General features: G+C 37.4%; 2 protein-coding genes across 3 annotated transcripts in view; both read left to right on the top strand.

Annotated features, from left to right (window-relative positions):
- The first annotated feature begins 3,406 nt into the window (after positions 1 to 3,406).
- The window catches only part of LOC100891760 (sperm-activating peptides), a 19,865-nt gene continuing 1,694 nt past the window's right edge, over positions 3,407 to 21,577 (top strand). The window contains exons 1-2 of the mRNA XM_030999182.1: positions 3,407 to 3,710; positions 21,560 to 21,577. The exon at positions 21,560 to 21,577 is cut by the window's right edge and continues 49 nt beyond it. Of these exons, the coding sequence (XP_030855042.1) occupies positions 3,516 to 3,710; positions 21,560 to 21,577 (213 nt within the window). The 5' untranslated portion in view covers positions 3,407 to 3,515. The remainder of the gene's footprint in view (positions 3,711 to 21,559) is intronic.
- On the top strand, positions 5,936 to 18,961 carry LOC100891690. 2 transcript variants are annotated; one of them, XM_030998832.1, is made up of 9 exons: positions 5,936 to 6,776; positions 9,601 to 9,710; positions 13,035 to 13,262; positions 13,788 to 14,018; positions 14,902 to 15,037; positions 15,224 to 15,423; positions 15,728 to 15,893; positions 16,456 to 16,574; positions 17,285 to 18,961. In XM_030998832.1, exons 1-9 carry the CDS (start codon positions 6,641 to 6,643, stop codon positions 17,597 to 17,599), a joined length of 1,641 nt encoding a protein of 546 aa, XP_030854692.1. In that variant the 5' UTR covers positions 5,936 to 6,640; the 3' UTR covers positions 17,600 to 18,961. The 2 variants fall into 2 exon arrangements, with proteins under 2 accessions (XP_030854692.1, XP_030854693.1); XM_030998833.1 differs by lacking the exons at positions 5,936 to 6,776; positions 9,601 to 9,710 and adding an exon at positions 9,719 to 12,310.

Raw genomic sequence — 21,577 nt, 5'->3', positions numbered from 1 at the left:
ATGTCTAAAGTTAAGTAAAGCCTGGCTCAATGCGTCCAACTTGTTCGACATTTTTTTTGTTTTCCATTAGGCCTATTATAATTTACAGCTAAGGAGGGTCTACATGTACGTACATGATTACATCAATGACCGTTGATGTCAACTCACAGAGGCATTGTAAACTATTCAATCAACTGACAAACTTCATCATTCAAGCTCCATCATGCATGAATGAAAGGCCTAAATCTAGGCCTAGAGCCTAGAGCCTAGAGCCTAGAGGGTCTAGATTCTAGACTCTATTCTCTAATTGTTTTTTTTTTAATGAGGCTAGATCTAGATCAAAGTCAAAGGCAGGGCCTTAATTTTTGCTGGGTTATCATGGTTATTGCAAACAAAGAAATTGAAACTCACCTTCAAATTCAGTCTTGTTAGAATCTCGAGGTATTTTACGGAGAAAAGTGCAAAATTGCGACGGATTTCCTTGCCAATGTCGCCGGTATTGAACCGTATACATACAGCGACAGTACCAGTGCAGCGCAAATTACAACATTGTCATTTGCAATGCACCACTGCCACTGTCGCTGTATACGGTTCAATACGGGCGACATTGGCAAGGAAATCCGTCGCAATTTTGCTCTTTTCTCCGTCCGTATTTTTCAAAATCTCAGCAGAAGCAAAAGCTTTGGACCATTTTGTGTCTGTAAATTCTTTCAAAACGACATCATCCACAGTCGGGAAGTGAATAAAACACCTCTTTATCTCTGTATCGGTGACGAAACTTCATCGGTGTCATTCTCCATTATGGTTGTTAGATGTTTTTAAGTAGCGAACGAGGACAATGACGTAGGGAAAATCCCGCCTCGTGATTGGTTGAATTGGACACACCTCCGATTTCCCGGGATATTACCCACGATTATTAGGAGGAAACATAATTATTATCTTTAATTAGTTTTCACGAAAAACCGTAAAGAAAATGAGGAGAACAAACGGTAAATATGTTTGTAATAATTTTCTTTATATTTTCATACTGGTTTGGTCGACTGCCACTGATGGGACTACGAAACAACACAATACAGTGACTTGCCCTACAGTCTATGAGAGTTAGAGAGAGAGAGAGACAGAGACAGAGAGACAGACAGCTAGAGAAGGGGAGGGGAAAAGGAGGGAGACAGAGGGGGCACAGTGCCCCCACCTTTTCAACCACCCGAAAAGTGCCCCTTTTTACATAGGAATAGTGCCCCTTTTACTTTGACAAGTGCCCCTATTAATTTGTAAAAGTGCCCCTTCCCCTTTTCAACTCTGATACAGAGCACAATTTTTTTTTGTTTTTTTTGCTCCCGAAAATTTGAAAAACGCGCCGGCCAAAAATTCGCTCAGTGGGGGGGGGGGGGGGGGGGGGGGGGGGGGGGGGGGGGGGGGGGGGGTAGTGAGCACATTTTTTTTTTTTGATCCTCAAAAAATTTCAATTTGCACCCCCCCCCCTTGAGCGCCAGGGGGGGGGCCCAACCCCCAAAAAAGGTAAAAATCACGTGATTTTACATGATTTTTTCTCAAGGGGGGGGGCCCGGGCCCCCCGGGCCCCCCCCCCCTGGATCCGCCACTGCGAGAAGTTACTCCTTTTCACTTCAGATAGGTGCCCCCTTCACCTCCGATAAATGCCCCTTTAAAATCTGGTCGGTGCCCATTTTCTTTTAACTAATGCACATTTTCCTTTATTACAAGTGCCCCTTTTTCATTCACATAAGTGCTCCTTTTGATATCTGGTCATTGCCCCTTTTCAGGTTCGATAAGTGCCTCTTTTCATCTCTGATAATGTCCCTTTTAACAATATATAATAATATCTTATAAATGCCCCTATCAAAATCGAATGGGGCCCCTTTTCCGTTTTTCATCCCTTGTGAGTGCCTCTTTTAGAGGGTGTAAGGTCCATTTTCACCTCTTATAATTAATCTTTGTACTTTGGCACATTCTCCATTTCTTTCCTGATAAGTGTCCCTTTTTCTTTTCATCATTAAACGCGCACTAGCTAATTTCAGCAATTTCCCCCAAAGCTCGCTCGCTATATACGCTCCCACGCATCTATAGATGATATACTTATATTACTTATCAAAGGTCTTTTCAGTCTTCCGTTACGATAATGTGCTTATAACCCCATTAGGATCGTTTTTTTTTCTCTTTATAAGATGTAATTTTGCACTGCGACCTTACACATCTTAAACATTTTCATCGCTCGCTCGCAAACAATTTTTAGACAATCAAACCCAACTGCAAAGCATGATGCTTAAGCAATATCTTGTATGGTGTATAAAGTGAAACAAATATTGAAATAATCCCTGATAATTGTAATCACAATGTAGGGCATATACCAATGTCTAAAAAATTGTATATTTTCGCTTTGATTTCCCTTTGTAGGTGCCCTTTTTTCTTGGTGCCCCCCTCCCACTTTGGAAGTTGCTCGACCGCCCCTGGAGGGAGGGGGAGGTAATTAGATGATCCGATAAGTTCTAGTCAATTTCAATGAAAACATGTCAAGAAACTGATGATTTTATTGATCAAATAGATTGAGCCAATATTTAGTTTTTAATATGGTAAAGAAGAACACAATGCAAGCGTTGTAGGCCTACTCTGCATTGCATTCCGCATATAATGAAACGGGTATGATGAACCCATCAGGCAATAACAAGACAATTGTGAAATATCTTCTTGCCATACACGTACAACCCTCATAAAACCTGTTGGTAATACAATTTCGAAACTTGGGGTTCCTGTTTTTGTATTTTTCACTTTGTAATTTCTTCTTCTGTTACGACTCCTTTTCTATTCCAATGAATGTTGGTTCAATTTGATTCTTTCTTTACATTTAGAATACTTACTATCATGATAATTTAGGAAATATTCAAATAAAATTCAGCACTATCTAATGTTAAAATTACATTAAAATCAAAAGTCCATGCAGTGTTCTATATTACAAAAGGGAAGATTGCATCGGAAAACCGGATTAGATTAATAACATAATTCCCTTGACATGGGTTTCCAGAAGTTGAAAATTAGTTAAATCTTCTTTTAATCAATTTTTGTAGGAAGTCTATGATATGAATCTATTTAAAAAAAGATTACCTGGAAAAAAATATACGAAGTAAGAAGATCGTCAATCTATCTTCAAGTCCAAGAAACTATGGACACAGTCAATGTAGATTTGGGTGAGTTTCTTTGTATTTTTACGAAAAGCTTTCAACTTCCCAATCATACTGACATGCACTAGTTCCAAGATCAACACCTGTGCAACAACTGATAAGTGTTAAGGACAAGGTTTCCCTAATTATAATTGAATTGATAAACGTGTTCGATAAAACACCAATGATATTAAAATGCAAGCACCGGAGAATGCACTTTCAGAACCAAGTAGGGCGAAGGTGGCCACTATACCCCTATATAAGCCTGACAACAAAGACAAATCTTGTCATATGATTCTGAAGTAACTTGATCTAGTTTTAACAATTCTCCTTTCGAAGAAAGAAAGTGTGACTGAAATCAGGATGAAGAGGGTTGCCTCTCTCAAGTTTTTGGCGGGAGTTGTCTGGGTGATGCTGGTGTTCGTTGATGAGATGCAAGGCCAGCAGCAGACGATGGGTTTGGTGGAATCAGCTAAATCTGTTCAAGATCTAGCTCACATTGCTGTGGTGGATGCTCTGTCTCCTCTTCAGACGGCACTCTCCCTGCTGGAGTCTCAGGTAAGGTCCATCTAACTTTATTTATTTCATTTAATATATGATCGTGAACTTGAAGGTAATTGCCATTGCGACACTGTAATTATTGATATGCTCATAATCAACCAAATAATGATCATAATACGAGATTCCCCATCATAATTTTTATATACGAACTAAAAAAAATGTATACATACAAGGTGGGATTATAATCATGAACAGTTTACCGTGAGCTTTGCTAATCACAAAAGAAATATTAGTTTTGAAATACAAAGAGCATTCTCACAAAAATCCTATCTAAACATTCAGTATCATAAGCCTATCATTATTATGTTTACATTATTGATCTCTTGTGGATTTTTCCTTACACTCTTAAAATGTTGGGTAAATTTAGTTGGGTAATTGTTGGTTGGTTAAAAAAATTCGTTATTCTGGGCTATTATTACCCATTTAAGCATTTAAGTGTTTTAACCAATATTGGGCAATTATTTTTACTTAATTATTGGGCGGATATTTACCAACAGTATTGGTAAATGAGGGTTGGGAACCAGTTGCCCCGTAGTTGTGTAATTTTGCCACATTTCCTTTGCGAGTTGGGTAAATTTTGTTGGGCAACTGATGGTTGGGTAGAAATTCGCCTAGAAATTTACCAACATTATTTTGCAAATTAGGATTGAGTAATTTTTGCCTGTAGTTGTGTAATTTTGGCACATTCCCACTGCGAGTTGGGTAAATTTCGTTGGGCAACTGATGGTTGGTCGAGAAATCGTTTCCAAAGTTGGGTAATTTTTATCCCAATCTATTTCAGGGCATTATATTTACCCAATTATTATACATTTAGCAACAACATCGTTCCAAGGAGTTGAGAGCAATTTACCAAGTAGTTGGGTAATTGTTAGATGCTGAGGAATATTACTCATCACCACTTACCCAATTTGACTTTGCTCAAATTTTTGTTTGCTCATATATTGGGTAATAAATGACCACCGCCTCTTACCCAATTTCACTTTGCTCAAATTTTTGTTTGCTCATATATTTGGTAATAATTGACCACCGCCTCTTACCCAATTTTACTTTGCTCAAATTTTTGTTTGCTCATAATTATGCTGAGTAATAATTACCCATCACCACTTACCCAATTTTACTTTGCTCAAATTTTGTTTGCTCATATATTGGGTAATAAATGACCACCGCCTCTTACCCAATTTCACTTTGCTCAAATTTTTGTTTGCTCATATATTGGGTAATAAATGACCACCGCCTCTTACCCAATTTTACTTTGCCCAAATTTTTGTTTGCTCTTATGCTGAGTAATAATTACCCATCACCACTTACCCAATTTTACTTTGCTCAAATTTTTGTTTGCTCATATATTGGGTAATAAATGACCACCGCCTCTTACCCAATTTCACTTTGCTCAAATTTTTGTTTGCTCATATATTGGGTAATAAATGACCACCGCCTCTTACCCAATTTTACTTTGCCCAAATTTTTGTTTGCTCTTATGCTGAGTAATAATTACCCATCACCACTTACCCAATTTTACTTTGCTCAAATTTTTGTTTGCTCATATATTGGGTAATAAATGACCACCGCCTCTTACCCAATTTCACTTTGCTCAAATTTTTGTTTGCTCATATATTGGGTAATAAATGACCACCGCCTCTTACCCAATTTTACTTTGCCCAAATTTTTGTTTGCTCATATGCTGAGTAATAATTACCCATCACCACTTACCCAATTTTACTTTGCTCAAATTGTGTTTGCGCATAATTGGGTAATAATTGACCACCGCCTCTTACCCAATTTTACTTTGCTCAAATTTGTGTTTGCTCATATGCTGAGTAATATTTACCCATCACCACTTACCCAATTTTACTTTGCTCAAATTTTTGTTTGCTCATATATTGGGTAATAAATGACCACCGCCTCTTACCCAATTTATTTTGCCCATATTTTTGTTTGCTCATATGCTGAGTAATATTTACCCATCACCACTTACCCGATTTTACTTTGCTCAAATTTTTGTTTGCTCATAATTGGGTAACAATTGACCACCGCCCCTTACCCAATTTATTTTGCCCATATTTTTGTTTGCTCATATGCTGAGTAATAATTACCCATCACCACTTACCGAATTTTACTTTGCTCAATTTTTGTTTGCTCATAATTGGGTAATAATTGACCACCGCCCCTTACCCAATTTATTTTGCCCATATTTTTGTTTGCTCATATGCTGAGTAATAATTACCCATCACCACTTACCGAATTTTACTTTGCTCAATTTTTGTTTGCTCATACATTGGGTACTGATTTGACCAACGCCTGTTACCCAATTTCACTTTGCGCCTTTTTTTGTTTGCTTATATAGGGTAGTAATTGACCACCGACTTTTACCAAATATATTTAGCTCAATTTTCTTTAGCTCACAATATGCTGTGTAAATATTGCTATGAAAAATTGAAATTATCTCTCCTGTAATTGTAACCATTTACTTCTATTTTAAAATTATAATAACAGAGTGTTGAAGCGACGATGAATTTGTGCGAGTTTGATGCTGAAAGAGTCCAAGATTTATCTTTTGTGAAAACTGAGCCATCTTAACCATGTAGGCCTATAGAGTTACATAATCTACGTAAGTAATGATCATGGAACGTACACACTATCATCGTCAATTACGCGCATGCGTAAATGGCAGTGGAAACCTTCAATGGGGACTAGACTTACGTTTAACCAGACTTGGGTAAAGTTTGCCTGGTATTGGTCTTGGGGTAGCGCGCACATGGCCTGGTCTCTCGCGATCAGCATGCCATGCGCAGTACTATTTCTATTTACTCGGTATACTAGCCGGCGCGGCCGTCCCGGCCCGGGAGCTCGAGCTATATGATACACCAACGTAACTAGCAGCCTGTACGTACGTCGTACGTACATTACGCATCATATCGGAGTCTTGCATGCTAGAGCCTGAGGGTCTAAAAATGGAGCTCGACAACTGCTGCGGAGATAGTTCAAGTGAAGATGGGTTCATAGACCCTCTCACCAAAATCGTTCAAAGGTGGGGATGTCCGTCAGTGTTAAAGATACTAGAAGGTACGTTCACATCTTATTGAGATTAGAAGTTTAGAACATGATCAACAGGTACTTGCTGTAGACTTGTTCCCATATCCATAACACATGGGCAACATGTAGACTAGTTCTATATGCCTCAGCAATGGTTAATGAATACGCTTCAATTCAATTGGTCTATTAAACTTTGCCTCAAATTTGCTCTTTTAATGCATGTGTTACTAATCCAAACTAATATTTGATTGATATAGATATCAAATTCAAATTGTACTGTTTCCATGAATTTTAGATCACAAATGAATATTTAAAAATATTTTGTTCAAGATTTTACAAAACCCAAAGCCAGGCCAAAACCCGGATTTCTGTGCTGTTTCCTGCTACAATACATACATAACACAATACCCTCCATTTTCTATGGATCATGGGTTGTATGGGGTCCAATCACAGAACTCTTAAATACGTATTTAAGAGTTCTGTGGGTCCAATACATTGGACCACATACTTGTAGGTGTGTACCCAGATAGTATTACAGTACGTGGGACTGGTGTAATTTTGAACAATTATCTCTGTTATCTGAAATTGGTATTACTATACTAGATCTAGTCTAGGTCTAGATCTAGATCTAGGCCTACTTATATTTAATAATCAACACTGAACTGAATGATTCATCAGAAAATTGAAGTTGTCAAATAATGTACAATTTTATGAACATTATTTTGTGGAAGATCATCTTATGATCTTTCATTTTCCTGTAGATCTAGAAGTCTAGATTTCAAAAAGTGAGACAATTTGTCTTGCCCATTGCCATGTTAAGGATTTTGCCCTTTCATTTTCTACAGGACTTTGAAATCCAAACACTCTAAAAAAATGTTGGGCAAGTGCCCAATTTTTACCCAACATGAGGGCACTTATGTGTCCGACTAACTATTGGGTAAATTAAAGATTTTGCATGATTTACCCAGTGTTGGATGAAAAGAAAATACTCAACTTTTAACCAACAAAATTTACCCCAATAGGAAATTCACCCAATTCTCACCATAATGTGTAGTATATTCGACACTAGTTGGGCAAATTATTTCATCAGTAACTACATGGTTGGTAGAAAATAACCCAATTATTGGACAAAAATGACCAACTTTAATTTGCCCAAAAATATTACCCAATTATTTCATCGGTAACTACATGGTTGGTAGAAAATAACCCAATTGTTGGACAAAATTTGCCCAACATCAGTTTTACCAAGTAACACCTACCCAACTTATTTCTGACCTTTTATTAGGTAACTTCATACAGTAAATGGTTGGGAGAAATTATTTGACAAAAACGCGCCAAACTTTGATTTGCCCAGTAACATCTGCCTAACTTTGTTTTACAGAGCATAGACTCTACATCCTCTTGGTTTTAAATGGGGCTATTAATTATGTGCTATTGCGATATTCCTTGTCACAACTAAAAGGCAGTTGACCCACATTTTAGCCCATATTAATAGCCTAATTCAAAACCAAGAGGCTGTGGTGGTTTTCGAAATTGCAGTGACCTCGCTGTAGTACACGAATGGGCACAATTTTTAACATGGGTACATTTTTTCTCATTTAAAAAAATCTTTTTCTGAAAATAATTTTTAAATATGGAAAAATTACAGATGCTTAAGCCACCAAATTATGCCGACAAAATTGTACACTATTTTACTACATGTCCAGATTTCAATGAAATCATTAGAACCGATGGACGGATTACAATCCAAACTTGGGACATGTACATGTATCTTGCAAGTTGCAAAGCCAACGAACTGATTCGATTTTGGGATGGAGGTGCACATGGAGGAAGGACATTCGTTAGTACAGGATTAACTGTCCTATTTTGCTTCATATCAGTGAAATGTTCCAGCACATGCATTTTTTTAATGTTTCACACCACTGAACAATAAGCTGTACAAAAGAATTATTAAACACCACAAATTATCTTTTCTAGGATAAACAATTGTCAGTTGCCTCTATTCAAGGTAACACACTATAATTTATATATGGTTGTATGGTACTGTAAGTGGCCTGTGAAAGGCTTGAGTGCTAGACTTTTTGAGAAACCCTGGTCAGATAAAGCTAGGTTATTTGTCATACTAAAGCTGAGAAACATGGCTACTAATGCAGACAATATCATGGCAGCCGCAAAAGGTTGAAAAAAACAATTACCGGTATGGCAGTTTAAAGTTGAAGTAATAGGCATGACAGTGCACATGGAGAAGACACATATGATTATCAATGAATTAGTAATGTTAATTAACCAATCAGCATACATTGACCTCTATGCTAACTCTCAAATCATTCTGATTCATTTGGTAAGTTGAATGACTTTCTTTGAAATCAAATTCATTGCTGATGCAACTAATCTTTATACTTTAAATAGGCCCCAACATTGTTAAAAATTAGGCACAATTTGACTAAACTAATGTGATTACTAGTATGACTTTAGAAAAGGTTTCCATTCTTAATTTGATTGTGTGGATGTTAGTAACATCACCTGAAAATAAATAGCAATTGGTTGATACAATTCGCTAGTATGATCTAAAAGTAAGTTTTCTATACGAAGACCAAATTTTCGAGAAAATCGCATTTGAAAATTCAGATTTTCATAGACCCTTGTGGAATAAGAAAACATTGATTATGCGATTTATTCAAAATGGAAGATATTTTAGCTGGAACATGAGCAAATGTTTACAGCTTATCATTATCTAAAACATATACTTTTGTTTAATTTGCGCAACCATACGTGTGTTTGTGGTATTATATGAAAACAATCAGTTTATGCTGCACTAAGCCTTATTTATCAATCTCTCCCTCTTCTTCTCCAGAAAATGAAGTTGATGTGGAAACCCTTCCCCTTCTAAGTGAAAGTATAATCACATCCTTCATACCCAAGATTGGACCTCGATTGAAGTTTCTCGCTGGGTGGCGTGCAGAGGTAGGACAATAGTGTGGCACAATATCTCACTATGGATAGTTACAGATGCTTTCAGTGTCTTGATTTAATTAGGGGGGATATTTCTTGCCTATTCCATCATTTAAAATACACACATACAACAACCAGGGGAAAAAATGTAAGTATAACATGCATGCAAGGGGCATGTAGACTAACATTTCGTACATTATCAGGATATAGAAAACATCTCATTTCAAAGCACGCTGCACGGATAAAGACGTCAAGCACAACTACAAAAGCAGTTCCAGATCACCAAAGTGAAACCTGTTATGAAGGATCTGTTCTACATGTAGGAAAGAATAACAACACTGAAGGGAATTTGGAACAACTGCACCAGGAAAAGGCATTGTTTGTTGGAGAAAGCAGTGAGCAGGAAGATGTCTCTTTTGAAACGCAAACAGAGAGACTACCTGATATTGCAGCAAAGTTTGTAGCAGAACTCAGGGCAAGGACTAATGTGCCTGCTTCACACACCAACAAGGTCATTCAAACCGCACAAGATTTGGTTATTTCTGTGTTACAAACTGTGCAACAGGATGTGATGGATATCTTAAGTGAGCCACAATATGCAGCTAACAGTGAGCTGAGATCTGATATACAAGATGTATTCGAGAATTCAAAGAATCCATTTTCAGAGCTCATGTCAGATACTCAACAGAAAAAATATTTCTCTGAGAAAGGTGATTTCATTCAGCCTTGTGAGGTGTTGTTGGGAACTTGCTTAAAACCAAAAATTGATCAAAAGACAGGTGATCCACTGCAAAGCACACAAAAAGAAACCTTTCAATATATACCACTAGCTGACACTATTAAACAATACTTAGAGCGACCAGGAGTAATGAACGCCATACTGTCTCAAAAAGGATCAAAAGATAATGATGTTTTGTATTCATTCAAAGATGGTCACTATTATAAAAGGCAGGAAGCTACTGCTAGACAAGACTGTGAATTCTTAGTGCCTCTGTTGTTGTACAATGATGAGTTTGAGACAGCCAATCCGCTTGGGTCAAAACGCGGCAAACACAAGGTAAGTGCCTTTTATACAAGTGTGTTATCCCTTCCCAGGAAATACCAGGCTAGGCTGGAAAATATCATGCTCACAGCTATGATCACATCTCCGCTTTTGAGTAAATATGGCATCTCAGAAGTTTTGAAGGTAATCAAGGATGATCTGCAGCAGATGTGGACTGATGGACTCACTATCAAGTGCAAAGAGTTTGAGGGTAGGGTCAAACCCTACTTATTCCAAGTTGTAGGGGACAATCTTGGCATTCATGCCATGCTGGGATGTACAACCTGTTTCCGTGCCAACTATTACTGTAGATTCTGTAGAGGGCATCGCTCGTTGCTTCAGAAACAGCCAAAAGAGGATGCCCAATATCTCCGTGATGAAATAAACTATGATACAGATCTTCAAAAGCCCTTGTCAGAATCTGGCTTGAAGCATGCAACAGTTTTGAATGAATTGCCTTACTACCATTCCACCCAAAACTTATGTCCAGATGTAATGCATGATTTTACAGAGGGAGTCTTGCCCCTGGAAATGCACCTTGTTTTGAGTAAACTTGTTCAGAAGGGTTTCATAACACTGGATGAGGTGAACAGTAGAATATCCTCATTCAATTTTGGCTTTGTGGACCGCAAAAACAGACCAAGCCCAATCAGGCAGGCATCACTGAAGAATCCATATTCTGCCAGTGGACAGACATCAGCACAGATGACGTGCCTTGCATACAACATCCCTCTCATGATAGGAGACAAGATTGATGAGATGTGTGATGAGTGGGAACTCTTACTGTCAATCATTGACATCTTCAAAATCATTATGAGTCCCAGTATCAGTAAGTCTGCCATCTATGTCCTGAAGGCAATGATTGATGATCACCACAGGCTCTTCATGCAGCTCTTCCCTGAAGCTAGTCTAACTCCGAAGCAGCACTTTCTTGTGCATTACCCACGTGCACTGAAACACCTTGGGCCACTGACCCAGTATTCAGCATTGCGTTTTGAAGCAATGCACAGACCTTTCAAGCAGATTGCCAGTGTATCTTGCAACTACCAAAACATTGTCAAAACATTGGCTAACAGATACCAAATGGCACGGTGCTACAGGTCAGTATCAAATCAGTCACTGGATAGCCAAGATATCAATGTGTCACAGCAAGCTGCAGCAATGCTTGGTGATCTACTTGATGATGAGGCACTTTGCAAAAAAATTAACTGTGGAAGGGGAACCGAAGTTACAGTTGCTGGGAAAGTGGACATTCATGGATATGAGTTCCGGGCAGGTGTTGATGTACTTCTATATTGGACTGATGATGATGGACCCACGTTTGGACGTGTTCAGCATATTGTAGTGGTGCAAGAAAAGTTGTATCTGCTCCTTCGGCTGTATCAGACCTTGTACTTCAACAGACATGTTGAAGCATTTGCAGTACAGGTGGGCAGAGAGGAAGCACAAGCTGCTGTTGAATGGTGTGACCTGTTTGATCACAGGCCAGTCAATGCTGTCCAGTCCTATAGTGGAAGAGGGCGCTGCTTGTATATTGTGGTGCACCATTCATTCATCTAGGAACAAGAAGGTACGTGTAGGCAACACGTTGCAAGCAAGTGATATATTTTTACAACTAGACATTACAGGTGCACTTGCAAATTTTGTCTTAGAGAACAGAACCAAAACAAAGCAAAAGAAAGAAACTGTTATTCCAATTACAATTATATCTATGAATCAGTTCTTAGTGTATCATTCTACACATTTTGATTGAAAAAATAGCTAAGAAGCTAACCTTGAGCGATCTGTACTGACTTGCTAAAAATTTTGATTATTCCAATGAAAATTTTACAGTAAATATCTGGTTTGAATTTTTTAACTCGTTATTAACTTCATTGTTTCTGTATCTGAAAATGTGTCTGTTATATTTGCATTCATTCATATTATGTTGTAATTTCTTAAATGTACCATGACTCATGCCAAGTTTTTCTAGCATATGTACTTCATTGAGGCCCCGGAAATGTGCTATTTTTTACCAATGCATGTTCCTGCCTAAAGTGAAAGTTCCTAACTGGATATTATTATATTATAGATGTACTGAAGAAGCTTCGGCTCATGAGTGACCACTTTTCAATTATGGGTTTGCTTTAAACAGGACAAGGGTACAGAAACAGTGAGAATGATTTTCCCCTTCAAGGAATAAACTTGATACTAAAGTCTAACCTGGGGCTGTTTGTGTCATTAATAATGTAAAGAATAATCAGTCATTTACATGTACATTGAAAGTTCAATTATTTTTCATTTATTTATTGTAGTATCATGCTGCAAATCAACAAAGCATGGAACAAGCATCAACGTCGACAAGAAGCCCATCAGTGTTCTCCTTAGATGACTGCTCAGATCTCTCTTGTGTAACAGGAAGTGAGTGGAGTCCCAGACAAAGCCCTTCCCAGCCCAGTTTGGATACGCCACTTTACGACTCCCCAGAATCCAAGAGTCCTGATCAACATCCTCCCCTGAAACGGGTCAAGAAAGTGCATTTCGTAAGTTTATGTATATAGTGGGCTGATACAATTGAAGAGTGGGCATGTCGAGTCACCATCATTCATCAGTTTTTATGCCTCCCACACATAAGAGTGCCGGAGGCATTATGTCTTGGAGTTATCTGTCTGTCAGTATTTCTGACAAGCAGCAGGGCTCAAAGGTGAAAGGTCAGTTCAAAGGTTATTCAAGTTTTTACTAAAAATACCATTTTATTTCTACATCTGCAGAATGGCTAGTGATATGATTTGGTAGGTACATTTAGGTATGAATGAATAAAGGAATGTTATGGAAAATGTTTGGTTGGGGTTATGGGTTTTAAGCTAGTCTAAGGTCAGTTTCAAGGTTTCATTGAAATTTTTTATCAGAACAAAGTTTGGAAGGAATGCCCAGTGAGTGATTTATGATGGGCTTATTGTAGGAGGTCGGACAGCCAGAGATATACCCACCGACTGCATGCTGTCACATTTCACTTGTTTATTCTGAATTTACTGATCTTTAAAAAAAAAATCCTTTATCTGTTGCAGAACATTGCTTGTATATTGAGAGAGACCACCATGGGAAGAGCAGCATTAAGGAACATCAATGCTACAAATCTCTGCAGCAAAAGGGACCGGCATACTGTTGTGGATATGTTGACTCAGTACCTGATACGGGAGTATGGTACCAAGCCAAGCTCATTTGTGAAGGCATCAATGGCCCATGCCCTTGTGACAAGCTTTCCTTTCTTAAAAGATCCAGAATCTCCACTTGGCTATGTAAGTCCTGTCCATGAATTGCTTTCCTTAATATATGTGACCTCAGGTATGGCTCAGATCACCACTTTTTTCTGGACTGATTTATGGATTGATTCTTACCACAGCGGGCATTTATTACTTGGAGGTGCCTTAATTCTTAGGTTGTCCATCCATACCTCCATCTGTCCCTACCCCACAGACCCCATTTACAAGAAAGTGAAATTTTATGAGAAGTTTCTGTTTGAGCCAGAAGCAATAAGCTACTTTAAGGTCTAAATCAAATAAATTATGTGTTTATGCAATAACTTTTGGAATACTGGATCATATTATTTTGTGTAACTTGCTATGAAGCTTCCTCAATTTTGTTATTCTTGTATTTATTATATTGGAGATGCTCAATCAATTGCATGTTGTATCACATTATCACAAGCATTATAAGAGCATCTCTGGCAATAGTAAATTTGACAGTAGACAGGCCTGAAAAGCTTACAAATAATGAAAAGCTAATATGGCATCAATCACTAAATCGTGCAATATTTTTGTTTATTTTTACCACTTGTTTATAAGTTATATTATCCAGTAATGACACATCTCTTAATATTTAGACTTTTGTCTGCATGCCATTGAGTAATGGATATTCACAGAATTATCCATCATTCACTTTGTTTTTGCAATGACCTGATGACATTGCTGGAATATAACAGTGTGCAGTTAGAAATAGGTACTTAAGAGGACAAACCTTGTTATTGCAAACACTGACATATGTAACAAAATATGTAAATGTACAGTTTACACTGGAATTTTATTGTGCTTTTATTTGATTATTATTAATGTTTAACAAATGTTGTTGAGCATTACTGTTTTTGAAGTTGAATTATGAAGGAATTTTAATTTATTTGAGCAGGAGGCCTGGTACTGCGTGGGGGCCAAGGGACGGCCAGCAACAGGCTACCTGGAGGAGCATCTGAGGTATGTCAGAAAAAAGGAGAAGTCCCTGAGGGTACCAGTAGCTGAAGACGAGGCAGAGTCTCAAAAGCAAGGTATTCTGGCTACTTTTTCATATAGTTAAAGTTATGAGTTATTCAGATCCGGCTGATGAAGTCATGCTGTGCCATAACAAACTGGTGGGGCATGAGCAATGTCAACTAAAACCCCCCTTCCAATACAATCATCAAAAACTTGTTGATACATGCTAATTGTTGATTGTTCTGTTGCATTATATCCAGGAGATACTGATCTTGAGTCTGTGAACGATGATAACATCACGACAATGGAAGAATGGCTGCGTAACAACAAGGAGCCAGAGGACATGGTGAAGGACTACATGAAACAAACAGCAACAAAAAGACATGACTGGATCAAGAGAAGTGACTGTTGTGTGAAGAACATTCTTACCACATATCCCAGACTTCTCGATGCTGGAATGGTATGTGGACCTTGATTTTTCTTCTGCATGTGACAAGAAAGGACATTAAATTAAACTAGAGTCGCATGTTTTGAGAAGTAACTTTTTTGTTTTTTGGTTGCATGGGCAGGTTTACTTTAGCAGTCTCCTTAAAGGGATCGTTTAACAATCTGAGATACACGGTCCTACAGAAATCGTGCATCCCTATTGAACCGATAATTGTTAGTGTGTACCATTCAAATCCTTGCAAAATGGTAAAGAGAAGATGCAAATGAAAGATATCCTACCTTTAATCTGGCTTCTATAACTATCCTAACAATTACAGATTGAAGGAGATTTTGCAGAATTGTTCCCAGAGAAAGCAAACGCACTGTACCAGAAGTGGCCCACATTCTGTAACAAAGTAGTGGACTTCACCGAGAAAACTGGCAACTGGAGAAGTGCAAGAGCCAAATTCGAAAACATTCATGACCCTGGGAAACTCAGTCTTGGTATGTGGTGTCAGAACACACATTTGACAGTATTAGTGAAAATGACTTGAGAGAAAGTCAAAAGAATTTATTTCAATTACACTATATGATGTTTATTTTTGTGGCCAGGACCAAACATTGAGTCTAATATCCCCCCTGTAAGGAATTGAACTGAAATAAATAAAAGTGCTCTGAAACATATAATACATGTACAACATATGATAAAAACATGATTCCATGACAAAGGTTTAGCATACTTTTACTTGCTTGTTTTGTTTGTTTGCTTTTTGGGGTGGGGATGGTGGTTTAAAGCTCATTGGGAAGGCTATGCTGAAGTTTGTGCAATTTTGATTTTCTTTACTCAGAAAGCTGAGCTCCAAATTACTGACTGACATTTACGTTGAGTGATTTTACCCATATTTGTAGAAAATAATTGTTGTATTCGACCGTTATTTTTAATTTGCTGTATATAACTGTACATTTTGTAAGATGTTCCATAATTGACCTGTTTGCTGTTGCACCTTTTCTTCATATGTAATTGGGACTTAATTACTTAACTCTTTCATTGTTTCCCTCTTTTTAGAGGAAAAGAGCAATCTTGGATTCTACATGCTCCCAGTCTTGTTCCGAGGAAGGAAAGATTCCAAGAGAGGAACGTACACCACTGCAGAAACATTGTCGTCCTTCATTGACGTTCAACCAGTAAGTATATGTGCTGGGGAGGTGGTAAAGTAATGACATGTAAGGCATATATTTTGGTTTGTGTTTAAAATCTTGCCATAGTAATCATATTTCATTACAAACAAATTCAATAGTTAATTTGTTAAGAGTTTCAAACCTAGGACAACTGATGAAATTGAGGTTGAAATGCAATACCTATGTTCTTACCAGATAAGGCATTGCCATAACATTTTATTTGTGTAAAACTTGAAAAGCAACCATTTTCAAGTTCCTAGTAATGGGCACGCTGGTCCCCAAGGAGGCCCTGCAGGGGCAACACTAGGCGCTTTAATCTTAATAAGTCAGTTCGTCATTATCTGTGGTACAACTACAAATGGCCTCAGATTTGTCATCACATCGCATTTCACTCATGAATGCAAGCAAGTCCTTTAACCTGCAAATGACATGTGAAAAATGCATGCTTATATTAACAGGCTGTATATGCCTTCCAGCTTAGTTGATGTAATGCTCTGAACGTGACCAGTTTGGGTACAGTTGACCTTTGCCGCAGGGATATGTAAGAATACCCAGTAATGTTTTGATGGGACAGGGATGAACATGCATAAACAAATTTGGGTGTCCTGTAGGTGATTGTGGATTCATAAGCAGAAGCATTCGACAAGCATCAAATATATATATATCAATCCATATAATTACAAATGATTTCTTCTTGATTTCTCTTTGGACTACAGGAGGTTCTCGACATCCAGACTTATGTTGATAACATTGATGAAGCAGTCAGGTCACAGCCATTTGTTGTTGTGCGTGGGAACATTCTCACACCAATACAGGCGTACGTCGTAGTAGAGAGGAGGATACTTCCTGCCGCAACACTGCTTAAAGCAGTCGACTTGTGCTTTAAGGCACTTTATGTGATGGATATCGAATATCAGCCGCAAAGCTGTTCTGTTTGGAAATTTCTCCAGATTGTGGTGTTCCAGTTTACCGATGGGGAGCATCTTACACCAAAGCTGCGGGAGGTCCGAGCCTTCATGAACATGCCATAAGCCATCATGATGTGTTCACGCCAAGGATGATTACTGGTGATATATTTCCTACAGATGAAACTGACACATCATCGTTTAGCACATTTTGGCTACTTGAACCAGTTTATTTTGGGAGAAAAAAAACTGGAAAAAAGTATTATTTTGGACAAAATAACCTTAAAGACAAACTGTTATGAGTTGGATTCAGCACATTATTTTACATAATTTAGACATGTTTGTGTAAGACTGAAGATTTGAGGGTGGGGTGAGGATCGCTGAATAATATAAAAAAAAGAGAGAATTTATACACAGCAGAAGTCTTTGTGTACATTTTAAAAATGATAAAGGCCTAATTGTTTTATCCCAATCATTGCTTAACATCCCCACCTTGAAAGTTTAAGAAAACAAATGAATATATGCCAAGTATAAATACAAAACATATTATTGGCTATAAATCTTTTGCACTGGCGTATACAAATGCTTATCGTGTTTGGTCTTAATCCCAAGAGTACTGTTTCATAACTCGTACATCAAAATGATATATTTCTTCATAAAACATGAGCTATGATATTTATGACGTTTAAAACAGCAAGTGGGGTATATGATTGTAAATTACATATACCATTAATTTTCATGTAATGTGTATCGTCCATTGACCCTACGCTGAACTCTCTGCTGAATGGACTGCATGCATTAATTTACATCGCGCAAAGCAGAAGTAGAGAAGTCAACATTTTCATCTACATTTTGCAAAATTGTATTGATATTATTGATAATATCAATAAAATCAATCAAACTGAGTATAGCAGGTAGGGTCAATTGATTTTTGTTGTCTTTAATCTAATCAAAAAGTTATAGTAGGCAGTGTGTATCCTTGTTATTTGATCAGTACCTGTTCACCATCACAGATAGCCAAACTTTCATGTGGTACTTCTGCACATGTCAAATAATCTAGAGGGATTTGAATTTATTTCCTCTTTTTTTTTCACTTCAAAAAAATGTGTGCATGTGTAACACTCTAAGGCAGAGTATTGGTGTGTCAGGATAAATGAACACTATGCCACACATGGGAGTACATGGGATACATACAGTGTACATCAAAGTTGTCATGCTGCACCAAACAGGGGCTATATTTGCATTTACTTTTTTTAAAAGGTTGTATTTTTTTCACCAAAAATTGTAATGTTGTAGTTGATGTGAACAAGTTTTGTTTTTACGTTTCTGATGAAAACAACAACATGTGTTTACTGTGTATGTTATTTGTGTTTCAGTTAAGCAATTATTACCCTTTAGATGAGAAAAAGAGTTGAGCAAATAGATGTTATGGAAAAAATGTTGAGCAATGATTATCCAACAGACGAATTAAAAAGTTGGGCAAATGGATATTGTGGAGAAATAGTTGAGCAATTATTACCCAATAGATGGTTGTTTTGATAGTTGGGCAAATGGATATTGTGGAGAAATAGTTGAGCAATTATTACCCAATAGATGGGTGTTTTGATAGTTGGGCAAATGGATATTGTGGAGAAATAGTTGAGCAATTATTACCCAATAGATGGGTGTTTTGAGAGTTGGGCAAATGGATATTGTGGAGAAATAGTTGAGCAATTATTACCCAATAGATGGGTGTTTTGAGAGTTGGGCAAATGGATATTGTGGAGAAATAGTTGAGCAATTATTACCCAATAGATGGGTGTTTTGAGAGTTGGGCAAATGGATATTGCGGAGAAATTGTTGAGCAATTATTACCCAATAGATGGGTGTTTTGAGAGTTGGGCAAATGGATATTGCGGAGAAATTGTTGAGCAATTATTACCCAATAGATGGGTGTTTTGAGAGTTGGGCAACTGGATATTGCGAAGAAATTGTTGAGCAATTATTACCCAATAGATGGGTGTTTTGAGAGTTGGGCAAATGGATATTGTGGAGAAATAGTTGAGCAATTATTACCCAATAGATGGGTGTTTTGATAGTTGGGCAAATGGATATTGTGGAGAAATAGTTGAGCAATTATTACCCAATAGATGGGTGTTTTGATAGTTGGGCAAATGGATATTGTGGAGAAATTGTTGAGCAATTATTACTCAATAGATGGGTGTTTTGAGAGTTGGGCAAATGGATGTTGCAGAGAAATTGTTGAGCAATTATTACCCAATAGATGGGTGTTTTGATAGTTGGGCAGACTGGGAGTTGGGTAAAAACTGGTTGGGCATTTAATTAACCAACATTAAACTTACTCAAAAGTTGGGCAAATAGAAGGTTGGGCAATATCTAACTGGGTAAAATTGGTTGGGCAAGAAATTACCCAACTGAAAATATAACCAACTGTTAGGCAATTGTAGAGTTGGGTAAAATATGATGGGTCACCAACTGATGGGCAATTTGATTTGCCCAACCACATAGCAAACTGATTACCCAACATCAGTTGGGCAGATTTTAACCAATAGTTGTGTGGACCGTATGTTGCTCAGTGTTGGTTAAAAGTTGGGCATTTTTTTGCCCAACTATTTTAAGTGTGTATATAATATTATACACTGTCGCTCATAAAGTTGGAATATTGTTGTTTCACCCCAATTTATGGAATTAATTTTAAAATAATTAAAAAATAATAGATCTAGATAATCGTAAACATTCTCAGATTTTATTGAATAATAATTTGACAATGTGTGTTTTGCGTGACTGCTAAAGCATGTATATGCAACTATGCTTATCAACTAGGGGACCTACGCCCTTAGGTCATAAATGACAGTAATGAGGATTAATGCCCCACAAAAGGGCACTAATATAGCACATCGACACGGTTTTGATCCTAGGGCCTCACAGTTACGAGGTCATTGCTTTGTCACTGAGCGATGACTGTACGCAGCGGGGGCTGCACAGAAACACCGAAAATGCAATAAATTTTCAATAATTTATTGCATTTTACCCCGGTTCCCAACATAAAAAAATCCTCTGTGTGCCCATGCCTTGAGCCATAATGCTTGGCCGTCCAGAGGTTTTTTAATGTTGGGGACAGGGGTAAAATGTAATAAATTATTGGAAATTTATTGCATTTTCTGTTTTTTTTATTTATTTATGGAAACTGCGCCCTGCCCTAGCCCCCGCTGCGTACAGTCATGGTTCAGTGAGAAAGCAATGGCCTTGTAACTGTGAGGCCCCAGGATCAAAACCGTGTCGATGTGCTATATTTAGTGCCCTTTTTGGGGGCATTAATCCTCATTACTGTCATTTATGACTTAAGGGTGTAGGTCCCCTAGTTGATAAGCATAGTAGCATACACATGGTTTAGCAGTCACGCAAAACACACATTGTCAAATTATTATTTAATAAAATCTGAGAATGTATACTATTATCTAGATCTCTTATTTTTAAATTATTTTTAAAATAATTCCATAAATTGGGGTAAAACAAAAATATTCCAACTATATGAGCGACAGTGTAGGTGGGTTTCTAGGCTACGGGATTACGAACATTGCTTTTTTTTGGTAAAACTGATAAATCAAAGAGTTGACACAATTTGCTTATTCAAAGGCCTGCGTGTGCTTTTCGTTTCCGATAAAAGTATGGGCCTTTATCATTGTTGAAAGATTCATAGTGATTTTAATGAGATAAAAACATGAGGAACAATGTTAGAAGCAGACATCTCATTGAACAAAAGGTGAAAGAGAAAAAGGGGGAGAGAGAGAGAATGTTAAGAAAAGAGACGGCTTTAGTGAAAGAGATTATAGAGAGATGAGACCGATTAGAGTGTAGTTTTTCCAAGTATGATCTTATTAGACATTAAAAATTGATGAAACGTTATACCGGAGTAAACAATTACATGCATATATTACAATAAACCAACACTTTATCAATTGTAAAGAAATGTTGTAAGAAATATTAAAACAAATTAAAATAAAGAATTCAAGACAATGATAGTTATATTAGAAAGTCGATACCGGTATTTTTCTCAAGGGGAAATAATATTTTTTCCCTACACAGTGGTCGAAACTGGAGGCT

The sequence above is a fragment of the Strongylocentrotus purpuratus genome, unplaced genomic scaffold (assembly GCF_000002235.5).
Source record: "Strongylocentrotus purpuratus isolate Spur 01 unplaced genomic scaffold, Spur_5.0 spur5_scaffold_5, whole genome shotgun sequence".
NCBI classification, from domain to species: Eukaryota; Metazoa; Echinodermata; class Echinoidea; order Camarodonta; family Strongylocentrotidae; genus Strongylocentrotus; species Strongylocentrotus purpuratus.
This window is presented reverse-complemented; position numbering and strand designations above follow the sequence as displayed.